The sequence below is a fragment of the Myotis brandtii genome, unplaced genomic scaffold (genome assembly GCF_000412655.1).
Source record: "Myotis brandtii unplaced genomic scaffold, ASM41265v1 scaffold32, whole genome shotgun sequence".
Classification (NCBI taxonomy): Eukaryota; Metazoa; Chordata; class Mammalia; order Chiroptera; family Vespertilionidae; genus Myotis; species Myotis brandtii.
Window position 1 is genome coordinate 14,249,640 of NW_005362269.1, and position 14,949 is coordinate 14,264,588.

Consider the following 14,949-nt stretch of genomic DNA (forward strand, 5'->3'; position numbering starts at 1 on the left):
GCAAGTATTCACCTACCACCTGCAATGTTCCAGGCTCTGTCCTGGGAGCTTGAGACACATAAGAGTCCCTGGCAATGATCCTTGCCCTTGTAGAGCTTTCATTTCAGCAAAAGAGAAAATAAACAGAATAAATAAGCAGATTAGGTAATGTACTAGACAATTATCAGCATTATGGGAAAAAGAAAGCAGAGCGTGGGGCTAATGGACTGGGTGTGTTTGAGGATGACGGGGCAAGGACAGGGAAGGACTTGTTGAGAAAATGAGAAGTGAGCTAAGACTTTAAGGAGTGAGGGAGCATTTCAAGTAGAGCATAGAGCAAAAACTAAGGTGCAGTCACATTTAGGGATGGCAAGGAGGCAGAATGAGTGAGGGAAAGGGGGAAGGGCATCAGACCAGAGATAGATGGGGCGGTGGTCCATTTGCCTTACTCTTCTGGCTTTTACTCCCATGTGAGATGGGAGCCATTGGAGAGTTTCCAGCAGATGAGTGGCAAGTTCTGCTCTATGTCTTAAAAGGGTCACTCTGGCTGCTGTGCTACCAATAGACCTTTGTGGGTAAGGACAGAGCAGGGAGACCCTGTGAGAGACAATTGCAGCAGTCCAGGTGACAGAGGACAGAGTCCCAGAGCAGAGCCATAGCCGTGGAGGTGGTGAAAAGTGTCCAGATGCTGGATGAATGAATGTTCAAGGCAGAACCCACAGGACTTCCTGATAGATAGCATATGGGATGAGGAAGAAAGAGGAATGAGTGACTCTCATTGGACCTCAGCAACTGGCCCCATGGAGTTGCCATCAATGGGATGGAGAAAACTGCAGGAGGAGTGGGTTTAGGAAGGAGGAACAAGGGTTCTTTGGGGCATGTTGAGTCTTCCATGCCTCTTACACGTCTGAGAAATGATGCTGGCCAGCTTGCTGTAGGAATCTGGAGCTTGGAAAGAGATCGGGGCTGAAGATACGTGCACTGGAGTTGTTGGCTATAAATAGTATTTGCAAGACATGAAGCCAGATGAGATTACCAAAGGGAAATATCAAGACTGAAAAAGACCAAGGAATGAGCCATGGGGTCCTCAGACAGTAAGAGGGTGCGGAAAAGAGGAAAACAAGTGATTCTGAGGAGTGACCAGAAAGGTTTGAGGAAACCCGAGGGTCTGGGCAGCCACGGGAAGGAAGTGTATCAAGGCGGGGGGTTGTCAGCCCTGTCAGGTCAACTATGAAGAGGCCTCAGAGTTGACCACTAGCTTTAGTAACCCAGGAGACACTGGTGACCCTGACTGTGGAGGGCAGCTTTGGACAAGGACTTGGGGGCAAAAGTCGTGAGTCTGGGAAGAAAATGGAGGAGAGGAACTAGAAACAGCACATACAGACAGTTCTTTTTCCAAATTATCACCCATTCTCGCCCTAGCTGGTTTGGCTCAGTAGATAGAGCGTCAGCCCTCGGACTAAAGGGTCCTGGGTTCCATTCCAGTCAAGGGCACATACCTCGGTCGCAGGCCCGGTTCCCGGCCCTGGTCAGGGCGAGTGTGGGAGGCAACCAATTGATCTGTCTCTCTCACATCAGTGTTTCTCTGTCTCTCCCCTTCCCTTCCACTCTCTAAAAATCAATGGGAAAAAAATATCCTCTGGTGAGGATTAACAAAAGAACAAAAACCAAATTATAACCCATTCTCATTATTTCATATGTCAGTATTCCCATTTACATTCATCACGGTTAGAGGGTTTTGATTGGCGATCACATCATGTGTTCTGCGAAGCAATGTATGTATAACAAAACCAATTTTATTGTAGGCTAATGATATACAGGAGTTAAGTTCCTAGGGCTGCTCTTCAGCATTACGTGAAATGACAGGGAACGAAAAGACGTGATTTGAGGACCTGCTGCACGTGTCCTGGGACAGGGTTGAGGCTTTGATTCTGTTTTTTGAAGCTCCTCAGCTGATTCTCATATGCTGCGGGGACTCAGAATTACTGGATGAAGCACCAACTTTTTTTTTTTTAATAATAATTTATTCTTGAAAGTATTACATATGTCCCCCTTTTCCCCCCATTGACCCCCTCCAGCCCGCTCAACTTCTTTTTTTTTTTTCCAGCAATTTTGCTGAGAATTGGAGGTAGGGGGGAAGGCACTCTCATGGGCTTTTTGTGAGAATAAAAATTGGTACAACCTTTTGAAGGTAATTTGGTACTATTACTATTGTAAATGTGTTTATTCTCTGAGCCAGTAGTTCCTCTTTTAGGAACTCTATCCTACACAATTAATAGACAAGTTCCCAGAAGTATGTTTGTAAGAATCCTCACTGCAGCATTGACTGTGGTAGCAAAAGAATTGAGAACAATTCAGAAGTTTCCCATGAGTGGTCTGGGGAACCACTAGTACCCTACCGTAAAGAAACCTAATACCATACCATGGAATACTGTGCTGTCCTTTAAACAATTGAGGTAAGTGAAAAACATAAGCAGTAATACAACTAAAAAAATTATTAAAAATTGAGGTTAATCTTTATACACTTACTAGGAAGGGTGAAAAGCTTGCAGACCAATATATATGATGCAGGACCACGTTGCATTAAAAATAAGTTTGTGGCCCCAGCTGGTTTGGCTGAGTGATAGAGCGTTGGCCTGCGGACTGAAGGGTCCTGGGTTCCATTCGGGTCAAGGGCACATGCCCGGTTATGGGATCCCCAGTAGGGGTGTGCAGGAGGTATTCTCTCTCATCATTGATATTTCTCCCTCTCCCTTCCTCTCTGAAATCAAGAAAAACATATTTAAACAAAAAACAAATAAGTTTGTGTATAGATACACATATATAAAAACAAATTTGTAGATAAGTAGGGGACAATATCTGCAAGTGTGTGAGCTCTTAACAGCAGTTACCTCTGGGGAATAGGATTAGAGAGACGGGAACTCTCACTTCTTATTTTATAAATTTGCAATTGAGGGAATTATTGATCAAAGGGTTAACATTTCCTATGTTTTATTTTTTAGTATATTTTCAAAAAATATAAATTTTAAAAAGTTACAAACTTTAAAAACAATATTCAGCCTGATCCTGACAGGCCAAGTTTCCTTTGAAAAGTAATAGAGTTCTTTGGGCGAAGTAAAACCGGTCTGCAGGCTGGGTTCACCACCTGGCCATGATTATAGAATTTCTGGTGTGTCAGTCACCTCTGACTCCACCCCCCAACTGGAAAATGACGGAGGAGTGGATTGCCAATGGGCATTGGCTCTTTGACATTGCTTTGACCTCTTCTACATCTGTTCAGCTGCCAGCTATCCCTTTTTATTTTTTTAATTAATGGCTTTTAGTCAAATTGCCACTGTACATATTTATTGTATACATAACTAAAAAAATAAATGAAATCACTGTTGATAATTTGTTAAGTGTCCTCTTAATATTTTGGAGAATGTCCATATTTATTTTGATAAACATAGAATTATTTATGAAGTTTGTACACTGTATTGTCACTCACTTTTATATCATAAGCACCTTTCCATTTTATTAATTTTTTTCAAGGACATTTTTTTTAAATGGCTGTATTAGTGTATCATGTAAATATAACATACTTATTTGAGCATTTATTTTCTGTTTGACCTTGAGCAAGTTACTTAACCTCTCTCTGTTTTCTCTTTTGTATGATGAGGGCAGTAATAGAATCCCCTTTATAGAGGTAGTGTAAGGATTGAACGAGTAAATAGATATAAAGTAATTAGGATAGTGCTTGGTATAGAATAAATATCAAATAAGTGCTTGTTGTTTATTTTTGATATTATCATGGTTTTGTACAAAAGCATCTTTGCTTTAATTTCTTATATTACTTATTATTATAATGAGTTACTATAAGGGGAATTATTGGTCAAAGGGTTAACATTTTAAGGCTCTTAATGTACATGGTCAGATAGCCCTCTAGTTAAGGCTCTTCTATGTTACATTTCTGGTAGAGTATGGGGGTTCCTATTTCTTCATATCCTCTGAAGTATTATTTATTTTGCTTTACTTTGCTCTTTACCAAAACAGACGACCTTAAGCATCTGTAATGTCCTTGAGCCTCTGCCTAGATTAGAACTCAATTCTGGTCTTTCTCCTAGCCATGCTCAGACAGATTGACTTTGGGTTTGGAAATTGATCCTGGTTTATTTTGTGTTTGTTTGCTTCAAAGTGAAGAGCCTTTGTTGAATAACAGGTAAGTAAGTTTAACCCATTCACATTTATTGTGGTTTGCTATTCATTATGCTTCTTGTTTTCTGGTAGTGGATGCCACAGGCCACCAACCCAACAGATACTTGTGAGGTGCTGACCTAGAGTCTCTGGGGTCTGTTCCAGAAACCACTCAGATCGAGGACCCCCGGGTGCAATGGCGGCGGGAGCAGGAGCACATGCTGAAGGATTACCTGGTGGTGGCCCAGGAGGCCCTGAGTGCACAGAAGGAGATCTACCAGGTGAAGCGGCAGCGTCTGGAGCTTGCACAGCAGGAGTATCAGCAGCTGCATGCCGTCTGGGAGCACAAGCTGGGCTCCCAGGTCAGCTGTGAGTACCCCCCACCCCCCGCCCGGCACCACCACCACCAGGGCCACCCTCCACCACCACAAAGGGGGGAGGGAATGGCTGCCCCAAGTCCTGCCTGTACTGCCTTGCAGATCTGCCCACTTTCCTCTTTCTCCACTCCTTGTGCCAACCATCTCTTCCTGTGCCCTGCCGTGATTCATTTGCCATTTTCCTTCCATTTTCTGTCATTCGTCATCATCTCAGAATGCCAGCCAGGTTACATTATCTCCTTATTTACAACCCTTCAGTTGCTGGAGAAGTGGTGGATGGAGAGTTAGTGTTTAATGGCTCTGGAGTTTAAGATTGGGAAGATGAAAAAGTTCTGGAGATGGATGGTGGTGATGCTTGGACAATATGAATGTACACTTAAAGGTGGTTAAAGTGGTAAATTTTATGTTAAATATATATTTTACCACTTTCTAAAAATATATATGTTTTTATTGATTTGAGAGATGGAGAGATAGAGAAAAATATTGATGACAGAGAAACATTCATCCGCTGTCTCCTGCACGCCCCCTACTGGGAATCAAACTGACAACCTCTTGGTGCCTGGGACAACTAAGCCACATCAGCCAGGGCTATTTTACTACAATTAAAAAAAAAAAAATCTTCAGTGACTTCTCATTGCTCTTTTCATGGCCCCTGCCATCCATGCCCACCCCATCTCATGCTGTCAGTCATTAGGCTCACCCTCTGCTCCGGTAGTCTGCCCTGCAACTTTTCCCCTCGTCCTTGCTGTTCCCCGGCTTAGAATATTTTTCTGTTGATCCTTTTGCACAACTGGTTCCTTCTCATCCTTCCAGTTTTATCCTTCATTGCCTCTGAGAGGCTTACTGTAACAACTCCCCTCCCCGAAGTTAGCCTCAGTAATGCTCTTTGTTTATTTCTTCATCGCATGTATCACAATATATCTGCTTATTTGTCTGTCTGCATTTCCGTATTTGCCTGCCAGGGTTTTTCAACCTTAATACTACTGACATTTTGGGCCAGATAAGTCTTCCTCGTAGGGGCCTATATATTGTGCACCTTTAGCAGCATCCCTGGTCTCTACCCACTAGATGCCAGAAGTAACCCCCACCCCAAGTTGTGACAGCTAAACATGTCTCCAGACGTTGCCAAATGTGTCCTCTGGGGCAAAATTCTCCCAGCTGAAAACCACTGGTCTAGGTAACATGATTACCTTAGAACATCTTAATGGCTGAATAAATATTTTTTTTGGTTGAAAACACTTTCCATAATGTCTTGAGAGTATGGACTCTGGAGCTGGACTGCCCAGGTCCAAATCCAGGATATGCAACTTACTAGCTGTGTGACCTCACACAAGTTATGCCACTTCCCTCTGCCTCAGATTCTTCACGTGTAAGTGGACATAATAACAGTATCACCTTTAGCTATGGGGCTGAAAGTAGTTAACAACAGTAAAGTGCTTGGAATAGTACCTGTCGTATTCTTAAGCTCTCATATAATCACAGTTATTATTTGATATTATTAATTCATTGACATGACAAAAATTTTGAACAGATGCTTGGAACCAGTAAGATTGAACTCATGATCATTGGTAGGAAGTTAATGATGCAGTCCTATCATGTGACTTCCGGGTGTTCCCAAGAGCACCATCAGGCTCAAAGACACCACTGTTTTGAATGTTAAAGAACTTCAACCTGGCCCTTGCCGGTGTTTCTCAGTGGTTAGACCACTGGCCCTTGAACCAAAAGATTGTGGGTTTGATTCTAGGAAACGTGGGTTGCATTGGAGAGACAACTAATTCATGTGGCTCTCTCACATCGATGTTTCTCTCTCTCCCTCCCTCCTCCCTCCCTCACCCCCCCTCCACTCTCTCTTAACACAAATGGAAAAAATATCCTCCAATGAGGATTCACACACACACACACACACACACACAGAACTTATATTTGAAGGGACTAGGGTCATCTCAGGTAACCTGATGTGAGATCCAAACCAGCCAGGAACTGGGGCATCCCCCAGCCCAAGCGTCCCCAGTTAGAGAGAGGTGGCCCAAGCCTCCTCATGACTGTCTTTGGGTTTTACAATCCAGGTTTGCCTTCTAAGTCCAGCTCTTGAGCACGTCGATAGACCGGTGAGGCCACATGCCTGGCTTCTAACGCAGATGGCATGCCAGGGCCTGTGAGAGTTTTGCCACCTGCGCTTGGTTGTTGTGGGCCCTGCCCTGGGGATGGAGACTTTGTTGTCACTCCTGCTACAATCCCTAGCTTGATGGAGAAGGAGACGAGAACTACCATTTAGTGTGTACCTGTTCTATTCCTGCAGGGCAGTGTGCTGGGGGCACTCTACATGTGTCATTTAAAGTAACCTCCCTCCCCACTTGCACACACACATAGACACGTACAGTCGTGCAAGATGCTGCTGTTCTCATGCTACAGGTAAAGAAACTGAGGCCCAGAAAAGGGAAGTCATTTCCTCCTGGTCACATTGGTAAAAAGGGATAGAGCTAGCCTTCATACCCGGGAGCATCTGACCTCAAAACCAGTTCTCTTCATTTAATGCACATCAGCCAGTCAGCTTCCAAGGTTCTTGCATTACACTGGGGTCCTCCCGTCCCCTGAAAGGTGAGAACTTAGAAGAGCTGGGTTCTTTTGGACCTCACCGTGTTCCTTCCTCACTACAGGTTAGAGGAAATTGGAAAAATAAATTATTGGGAGCCTTACAGTTAAAAATGCCAGTTGAACTACCCACCTGATTTCACTGACTCCTGAAACTAGGAAAAGATTAGAAAAAGATCTTTAAAAGCATACACACGTAGGGACAAGGAGACTTGGAGAACAAAGTAGCAATACAAGGTTTGGCCAAAGTAAATTTACAGTTGTATGTGAAAAACTGAATTTATTCTTATGTTATTACTTATGAATTATTTTCTATATAAGCAACTATAAACCTACTTCTGCCCACCCTGTATAATGTGGAAGCTGGAAGGCAGAGGGACAGGTGACAACCTATCTGGTAGACAGACCTATCTGAGAAAAGAAAAAAATGGGCTGGTAATGGAAACAACAACACTATAATCTGTAAAGAACACCTACAGTCCTAGCTGGTCTGGCTCAATGGATAGAGCATCGGCCTGCAGACTGAATGGTCCCAGGTTCGATTCTGGTCAACGGCACATGCCTGGGTTGTGGGCCCGATCCTCAGTAGGGGGTGTGCAGGAGGCAGCCAATCAATGATTCTCATTATTGATGTTTCTATCTCTCTCTCCCTCTCCCTTCCTCTGTGGAATCAATAAAAAATATATTTAAAAAACACCTGCAGAAGACTTGTGAATTAGGAGAAGCACCTATTTCTGGGAGTGGAATTGGGAATGAAGTGAGGAGGGTCTCAAGTAAGAGGATTGGATGAAAGTTGCTTCTGAAACAGACCACCTGATCTCCTCCCCAAATTGGTAACTGCCCAGCCCCAAACTGCAAAAGACGGGAGGTTTATTTTTTGGAGAGAACAAAAGAGAGTTTGGACTGCAGGACACAAGGCAGGTTCACCGCGGGGCTGCACCAGACTGAACATGTGGTGATTAAGGGAACGTCGACAGGCAGGATTTTGAGACCCCAGCCCCCAGGTATCGCTCGGTTCCCAGACTGGTGCCAGGCTATTGCCCCCCCAGGCTGGACAGTAGAAGAGTCTGGGGAAAGCTGAACAGAGAAAAGAGATAAAAAGAGAAAAGATGTAAAGATACTGACATTGAGGATTCCTGGATGAAGCAGTACAGCCAAATCACGTACCCCGTCACCCAGTCAACAAGCTCCAATCCAGCCAGCTTTTAGGGCCCCCATCCTTAGATGTGAGCCGGCAGCTGAGATCCAGATGCCCGAGGAAAGCCTCGAATAGGAAAAATAAGAGATTAAAACAAACACATGGCGATGGGAAGGCCTTGGAGGGAACAGGGAGTGTGCATGGAGAAGAAAACTACACAACCATGAAACACGAACAGGATGCTGCATTTTATAAAAGGGACCCACAGAGAACACAAAGGAGCCTTTGGCAATTAAAATACTTTGGAAGAAATGAAAGTATCTGAAGGAAGGCTAGAAAGTAAAATGGAGGAACTCTTCTGAAAAGCAAAACGAAAAAACAATGAGATGAAAAATAAGGGAACAATATAAAGCACCAGGCCAGGAAAACTGAGTAATAGAAGTTCAGAAAGAGCAGAGGAAATGGGGAAAGAAGCATCAATGAAATTATTCAGAACAAGTTCTCAGAACAAATGGAGGAGAGTTTTTAGATTGAAAGGGTTCAGGGAGTGCCCAACACAACGGATCAAAGTCAACCACACCAAGTCATACCATTGTGCAACTTAAACACTGGGAACGATTCAAGATCCTAAAAGTTTTCCAAGAGAAAACCAGGTCCTAGAAAAATGATTAGGACTCAGAATAGCTCTGGGCTTCTGAATGGATGGTGACCCTGGAAACCTAAAAGACGATAGAGCAATGCCTTGAAAAATTTAAGGACAGTCATTTCCGACCTAGAATTTTATATCCAGCAAAACTACTTATAAACTAGTGTAGGAGAGAATGAAGGTATTTTTAGAGATGCAAGATTTCAAAAAATTTACTTCCTTCTCATTTTGGTGTCCTGCCAAAATGAGGGGCTAGGCCCCAGAGGGGAAGGCATGGTATTTAGGAAAGAAGAGAGTGGCAAGGAGGGGATCCCAGGATGCCAACTGTGCACGGAGAGCAAGCAGCTCACTCTGAAGCCGGCACATGCCTTGGCAAGACAGAGCTAAAAAGAAGAATGGGGTGTACTGGCCTGGACTCTGTGAGGAGATTTAGATAACTGGCAGAGTGTGAGGTTGAACCAGTGATAAGTTTGTAGGCAGTCATAAAAATGACAATTATTAACTCTAGAAAAAATAAATGTGCCGGAAAGAAAAAGTGAGCATCGTCGGCTACGTGCTTCTGCCCCGAATAGTGTTTGCAGAGTAAAAGTAATGCAAACACTGAAGCTTGCTTCCACCCAAACGATGTGTGGTATAGGGGCTGCGAAAGGGAGGAACCTAAGCCTCTATCCTCCAGAGCAGGGGTTCTCAACCTGTGGGTCGCAACCCCTTTGGCGGTCGGACGACCCTTTCACAGGGGTCGCCTAAGACCATCCTGCATATCAGATATTTACATTACGATTCATAACAGTAGCAACATTACAGTTATGAAGTAGCAACGAAAATAATTTTATGGTTGGGTCACAACATAAGGAACTGTATTTAAAGGGCCAGAAGGTTGAGAACCACTGCTCCAGAGAGAGACGTTTAAAAATAACGCCTAACACTGAAAAAATCTAGAAGCAGCAAAACACACATATTGTTAAACACAAGAAACTGGCTGAACACGTTTAAATGGTTCTCTTTTAGGGAATGAGATCTGGGGATAGGGTTCTATGAAATGCATATATATATTTATATACATATATATGTATTTATATATACAAAACCTGTTACTGTGTTGGACCATTAAACTGTGTTCATATACAGGATGGGGCAAAAAAGTAGATTTATATTTGTGAGTGCATGAAACAGTTCTTGTATTATTATTTTTATTATATTTATTTTTTGTTTTGTGTGTAAATTAAATATATTTTTTATTGATTTCAGAGACAAAGGGAGAGGGACAGGGAGATAGAAACATCAATGATGAGAGGGAATCATCAATCAGCTGCCTCCTGACACCCCATACTGGGAATCGAGCCGCAACATGGGCATGTGCCCCGACTGGAATTGAACTGTGACCTCCAGGTTCATAGGTTGATGCTCAACCACTGAGCCACGCGGCTGGGCTTATTATTTTGTAAAAATATATGTTGTTATTGATTTTAGAGAAAGGAAAGGGAGAGGACGAGAGAAATATCTATTGGCTGCCTCCTGCACGCACCCTATTGGGGATTGAACCCCCAACCTGGGCATGTGCCCTGACCGGGAATCGAACCGTGGCCTCCTGGAACCGTGACCTCTGGGAATCGAACCAGTGGGACTAGGCTCAACCAACTGAGCCACACTGGCCAGGGCTCTTGTATTATTATTTATTAATTATTACATTATTTTTCATAGGAACAACTGTAAACCTACTTTTGAGACTTGAAAGCTGGTCTCTAAGGTCCTGTTGAAATATAAAATCCTTTTTGTTGGAGGGTTAGTGAGGGGACAAGAACACAAAGGGGAAGCTGACAGCCTCTTTCTTAATTGGGTACTTAGTTACTTTTTGGTATATTTCTTTCTGGTCTTTCTAGATGTAGCATGTGTGTATTTGTTTACTGTGTGTTTTTTCCTAATTTGTTATTCTTTTTTTATAGGTTTTTATAAACTATTGTTTTTACATAATAATAAATTTTAGACATTTTTCCTTGTTCTGTATCCTTCTGCTCCATCATTTTATTTATTTAAATGTATCTTTATTGTTGAATGATTACAGATGTCCCTCCCCCACCTTTACCCCCTTCAACCCCCATGTTCTACCCCCCTGGCCTACCACACTATTGTCTCTGCTCCATCATTTTAAATCACATACGTTGTATAGTCCCCATTTCATGCACGTACCATATTTATTTAACATACGCCACATGGTTGGACATTTAGGTTATTCACGAATACTCATTCCTTTCTGGGTTTATCTAGATGGCCATATAAGCCAATTTTTCCAAAGTGTGTTTCTTCTACAGAACCTTTTTTTTCTTCTTTTTCATTGCAGTGGTCTCTGGTTCGTCGTCCAGCTCTAAGTATGACCCTGAGATCCTGAAAGCTGAAATTGCCACTGCAAAATCCCGGGTAGGGCCTCTTGGTCTGTGCTGTTGATGGGGGTCACGGAGGAGGCCCTAGGTTACTCCCGTGAAGTAGCTCCTGTCAAGATCTGCATTTAAAGATGAGCAAGCAGAGGCGTAGGGGGGACGTTATCTTGCTCAGGGCCACAGGGACGCAGGTATACTCCAGGGTTCGTGGTGTAGTGCGCTATCTTAGCTACTGCTAGCCCTACGTGATCCTATTTAACTACTTCGTGGTACCTTTTACTGATGAGGAAACTGAGGCCCAGCATGGTGCTCAAGGTAAAGCCAGTATTTTGATCACTGGTTTAATTCAGTTTCAGATAGGTTCTACAAACTCAGATGCCTGTAAGAAAACATAAAAGGGAGGAGATGCAGGGGGAGGCAGTAGGAAGCAGTGGGGACTGTGACCTAGAGAGGTGAGCCCTGTCTACCAGGGTAGCTGAATTTCAGCTCTAGCCTACTGTGGCCATGCAGGAATGTGGGCTCGGTGTTGGCAGATCTTCTAGTATTTTCAGAGAACTCTATATCTAGGCTTAGTATGTGAAATTTCTCAATATTTAATTATTAGCAACCAATTTTTTAAAACTTAATAACACTGCAGGCCAAACAAAAGCATTCCTGCTGGCCGGATCTGGCTCCCGGGCCAAGTCTCCCCCTGAAGTTATTGCAGTTCTTTTTCCATCCATGCACAGCACTCCCATGCCCAGGACCTGCTTTCAGTAACTCGCGGCTCTGGGAATTGCCATAATCCACCAGAACAGGAAAGGGAGGCTCAGAGAGGCGCCATGGCTTGAGAGAGGTCACCCAGCCAGGCAGGGGGAAGGCCAGGCCCTATCCCATCAGCCAGCTCCTGTCCACTTCCTGTTTCCCTGGAGCGAGGGCTGGCTGTGGATGACCTGCAGGGCAACCAAGCTGGGATGCCGACTGAATGGGCAGCTGCAGAGACCAAGGCAGCACTGGGGTATTGTGACCACTATGACCCAAGGGTTGTTGATCTGAGTCATTATATAGGGGCGGCAGGTAGGGAAGGGGGTCCTCTGGGCTTCCCTCAGGGAGAAGCAGCTTGCAGCTCCACATGGCCTCTGACCTAGCCGCATGTGTGGTCTTCCATCATCCAGGTCAACAAGCTGAAGAGGGAGATGGTTCACCTCCAGCAGGAGCTGCAGTTCAAAGAGCATGGCTTCCAGACCCTGCAGAAGTGAGTCCACCTGCCCTCTCGGGCTCCCCACGTGCTCCCCTCCTGCCCCCTTCTCTTCCCCTCCCCCCCTTCTCGAAATGTGGCTTTCTAATCACTGGATCTCAGTTCTTTCCACTGGCATCTACCGAACGTGCCATCACCAAGTTCGGGTTTTAGAGAGAAGCGGAATCATTTACGAGCACAGAGTTCGCACCGTCCCCTAAATTCCTGAAGCCGGCAAAGGTCCCTTCCTCCGTTCAGTTGAGGTTTATGAGCCAGTTGTAGAAAAAAGTGTTGAGCATTTCTGTGTCCCCGTCTCATCCTCTCCACCAGAATCCCACGTGCACAAAAACAAAACCAGCTCTTTTCTTTCCCCCACGGCCCCAAAAACGGAGCTTTGTCTGGTGGGCTCCACTGAGGGCACAAGCATCTTCCACAGTGAGTTATTGGAAGCACTACTGGATGCCATGCCCACTGTACTTTGGGGTGACTTGGGAATTTCCAGGGAACCTGGACCAAATGAATTCTTCACTTTTAGAAGCCATCTTGCAGCTAAGCAAGATAGAGCTCTGTTGGGGCTTTTTGAGCTCTGTTGGGGTTTTTGTCATTGTCGTGATTGTACCAAGAGCAGTTACCCTGTGCCTGGAGCACTTCCATGTTTCTGCATGGGTGACCTCGTGTTATCCTGGCTACCGCTCCGTAAGGAATGTTCTTTTAGCTCACTCCATCTTGTAGATGAGGAAACTGAGTCACTTAGTAGGTGCTCAATCAGTGTGAGTTTACTGTTACTATTAACCACGCGTATAACCCAGACTGAGGCATTGGGCACGCCCAGCATCTCCCATGGGCTCCTCGGGCGGTCATCCTAAAGGAGCCTGCTAGCTCTCTTGGAAGCTCCAGGGGGAACATTCAATAGCTTTCTCTGTGCTCACCGACATCTCACTCAGAATCCAGGGAAGTCACTCTGTCCAGACAGTGGCATCTGTGGTCACTTGCTCTCTCCCTGACTCATCCTCTGAACCTCAAGTCCACTCCCATCTATCTGTGGCCAGAGTGCCAGGCCTTTGGATTGGATAGCTCCCTCCAAGTCCTATTAGTCTCGGGAACTATGACCACCAGCTGAGGGACCTGATGGTCTTATTAACATCCCTCCCCACCACCCCCCGCTCACCGCCAAGCCCCCACTGCCTGGGGTGACTCACCATGAACCTTCTCCCCCCAACACAAGGTATTAGAAAGTATGGCTTAAAGGTTGTACACAAGACATTTTTTATATTATAAATTCTGGTTTTCTATATAAGTGCTTATGTAAATATGCTATTTATATATGCATACCTATGTATACCAATCCTGTCTCTCAAACCAGATTCTAATCTCTTTAAGATAAGGGACCTTGCCCTAGCTGGTTTAGCTCAGTTAAAGCATCGGCCCTTGGACTGAAGGATCACAGGTTTGATTCTGGTCAAGGGCGTGGGCCTCAGTTGCAAGCTTGATCCCCGGACCTGGCCAGGGCTCATGCAGGAGGCAGCCAATTGATGTCTCTCTTTCTCTCTGTCTCTCTCGCTCCCCTCCACTGTCTCTAAAAAAATCAATGGGAAAAATATCCTCGAGTGAGGATTAACAAGAACAAAAAAAAAGATAAGGGACTTTGTTTCTGCTTCTTGACAATCTTTAGTAGTGCCTCAGACAGTGGAGGGCAGTGATGTGAGCTTAGAAAATGCCTGTTTTTGACCTGCAGAGCAAGTAGCCTCCTCAGGCCTCCGCTTAGCAGTGGGGCAGCTTCTGAGCACACACCTTAGGGGCTCGTCCTCCCCCGCCTCCCCCTCCTGCGGTCCTCAGGAGCTTCTGGTGAGAACCCTTCCCATTATGCTCTGAGCCACCACAAACCTGTTTTACCACTTTGTCACCCTGTCGCAGCATTGAAAATTCTTGTCGTTTGGTAAGCTGAGCTGAAACCCCAAAGACAAGCCTCCTATTTTTTCCCTCTCCCTCCGCCCTCCTGATGTTTGATATCAGCCCTGATACGACTCCAGCGCAGCTCTGGCTGCCCACGCTCCAGCCGGAAGCCAGCTCCCCGTGTTCCGTGCCAGGAACATCTGCTTTAATGCACACCTTGGCTCAGAGGGGTAGGAATGCAGCCTCCAAAGGTGACGGCCCGGGTTCGAATCCCAGTTCCCTGGGAACTTGGGAAAGTGACATCATCCCTCTGTTAACTGTAAAGATGGAATTGGAAAATTCACGCCAAATGCGTGACAGTGCCTGGCATCCAGGGGTGGCCCAGTGAGTGTAAGGGGGTGGGTGACCGCTAGCGAGTCTCCTGCTTGAACTTGGGAAGGAACTCGGATGAACTGAAGGCTATGCCAGGATTATCACTGTGCCTCATTCTCCTCCTTCCATTGTCTTTAGGCCTGAAGAGAAGTTTTTGTTCTGCCTACTTTATAGATTAAGTACTGGGG

At 45.0% G+C, this 14,949-nt stretch overlaps 1 protein-coding gene across 1 annotated transcript in view; it reads left to right on the forward strand.

Annotated features, from left to right (window-relative positions):
* Positions 1-14,949, forward strand: part of WWC1 (WW and C2 domain containing 1) — a 126,668-nt gene that overhangs the window by 59,317 nt on the left and 52,402 nt on the right. Inside the window, 3 exon segments of the mRNA XM_005870618.2 lie at positions 4,318-4,521; positions 11,244-11,320; positions 12,435-12,514. Of these exon segments, the coding sequence (XP_005870680.1) occupies positions 4,318-4,521; positions 11,244-11,320; positions 12,435-12,514 (361 nt within the window).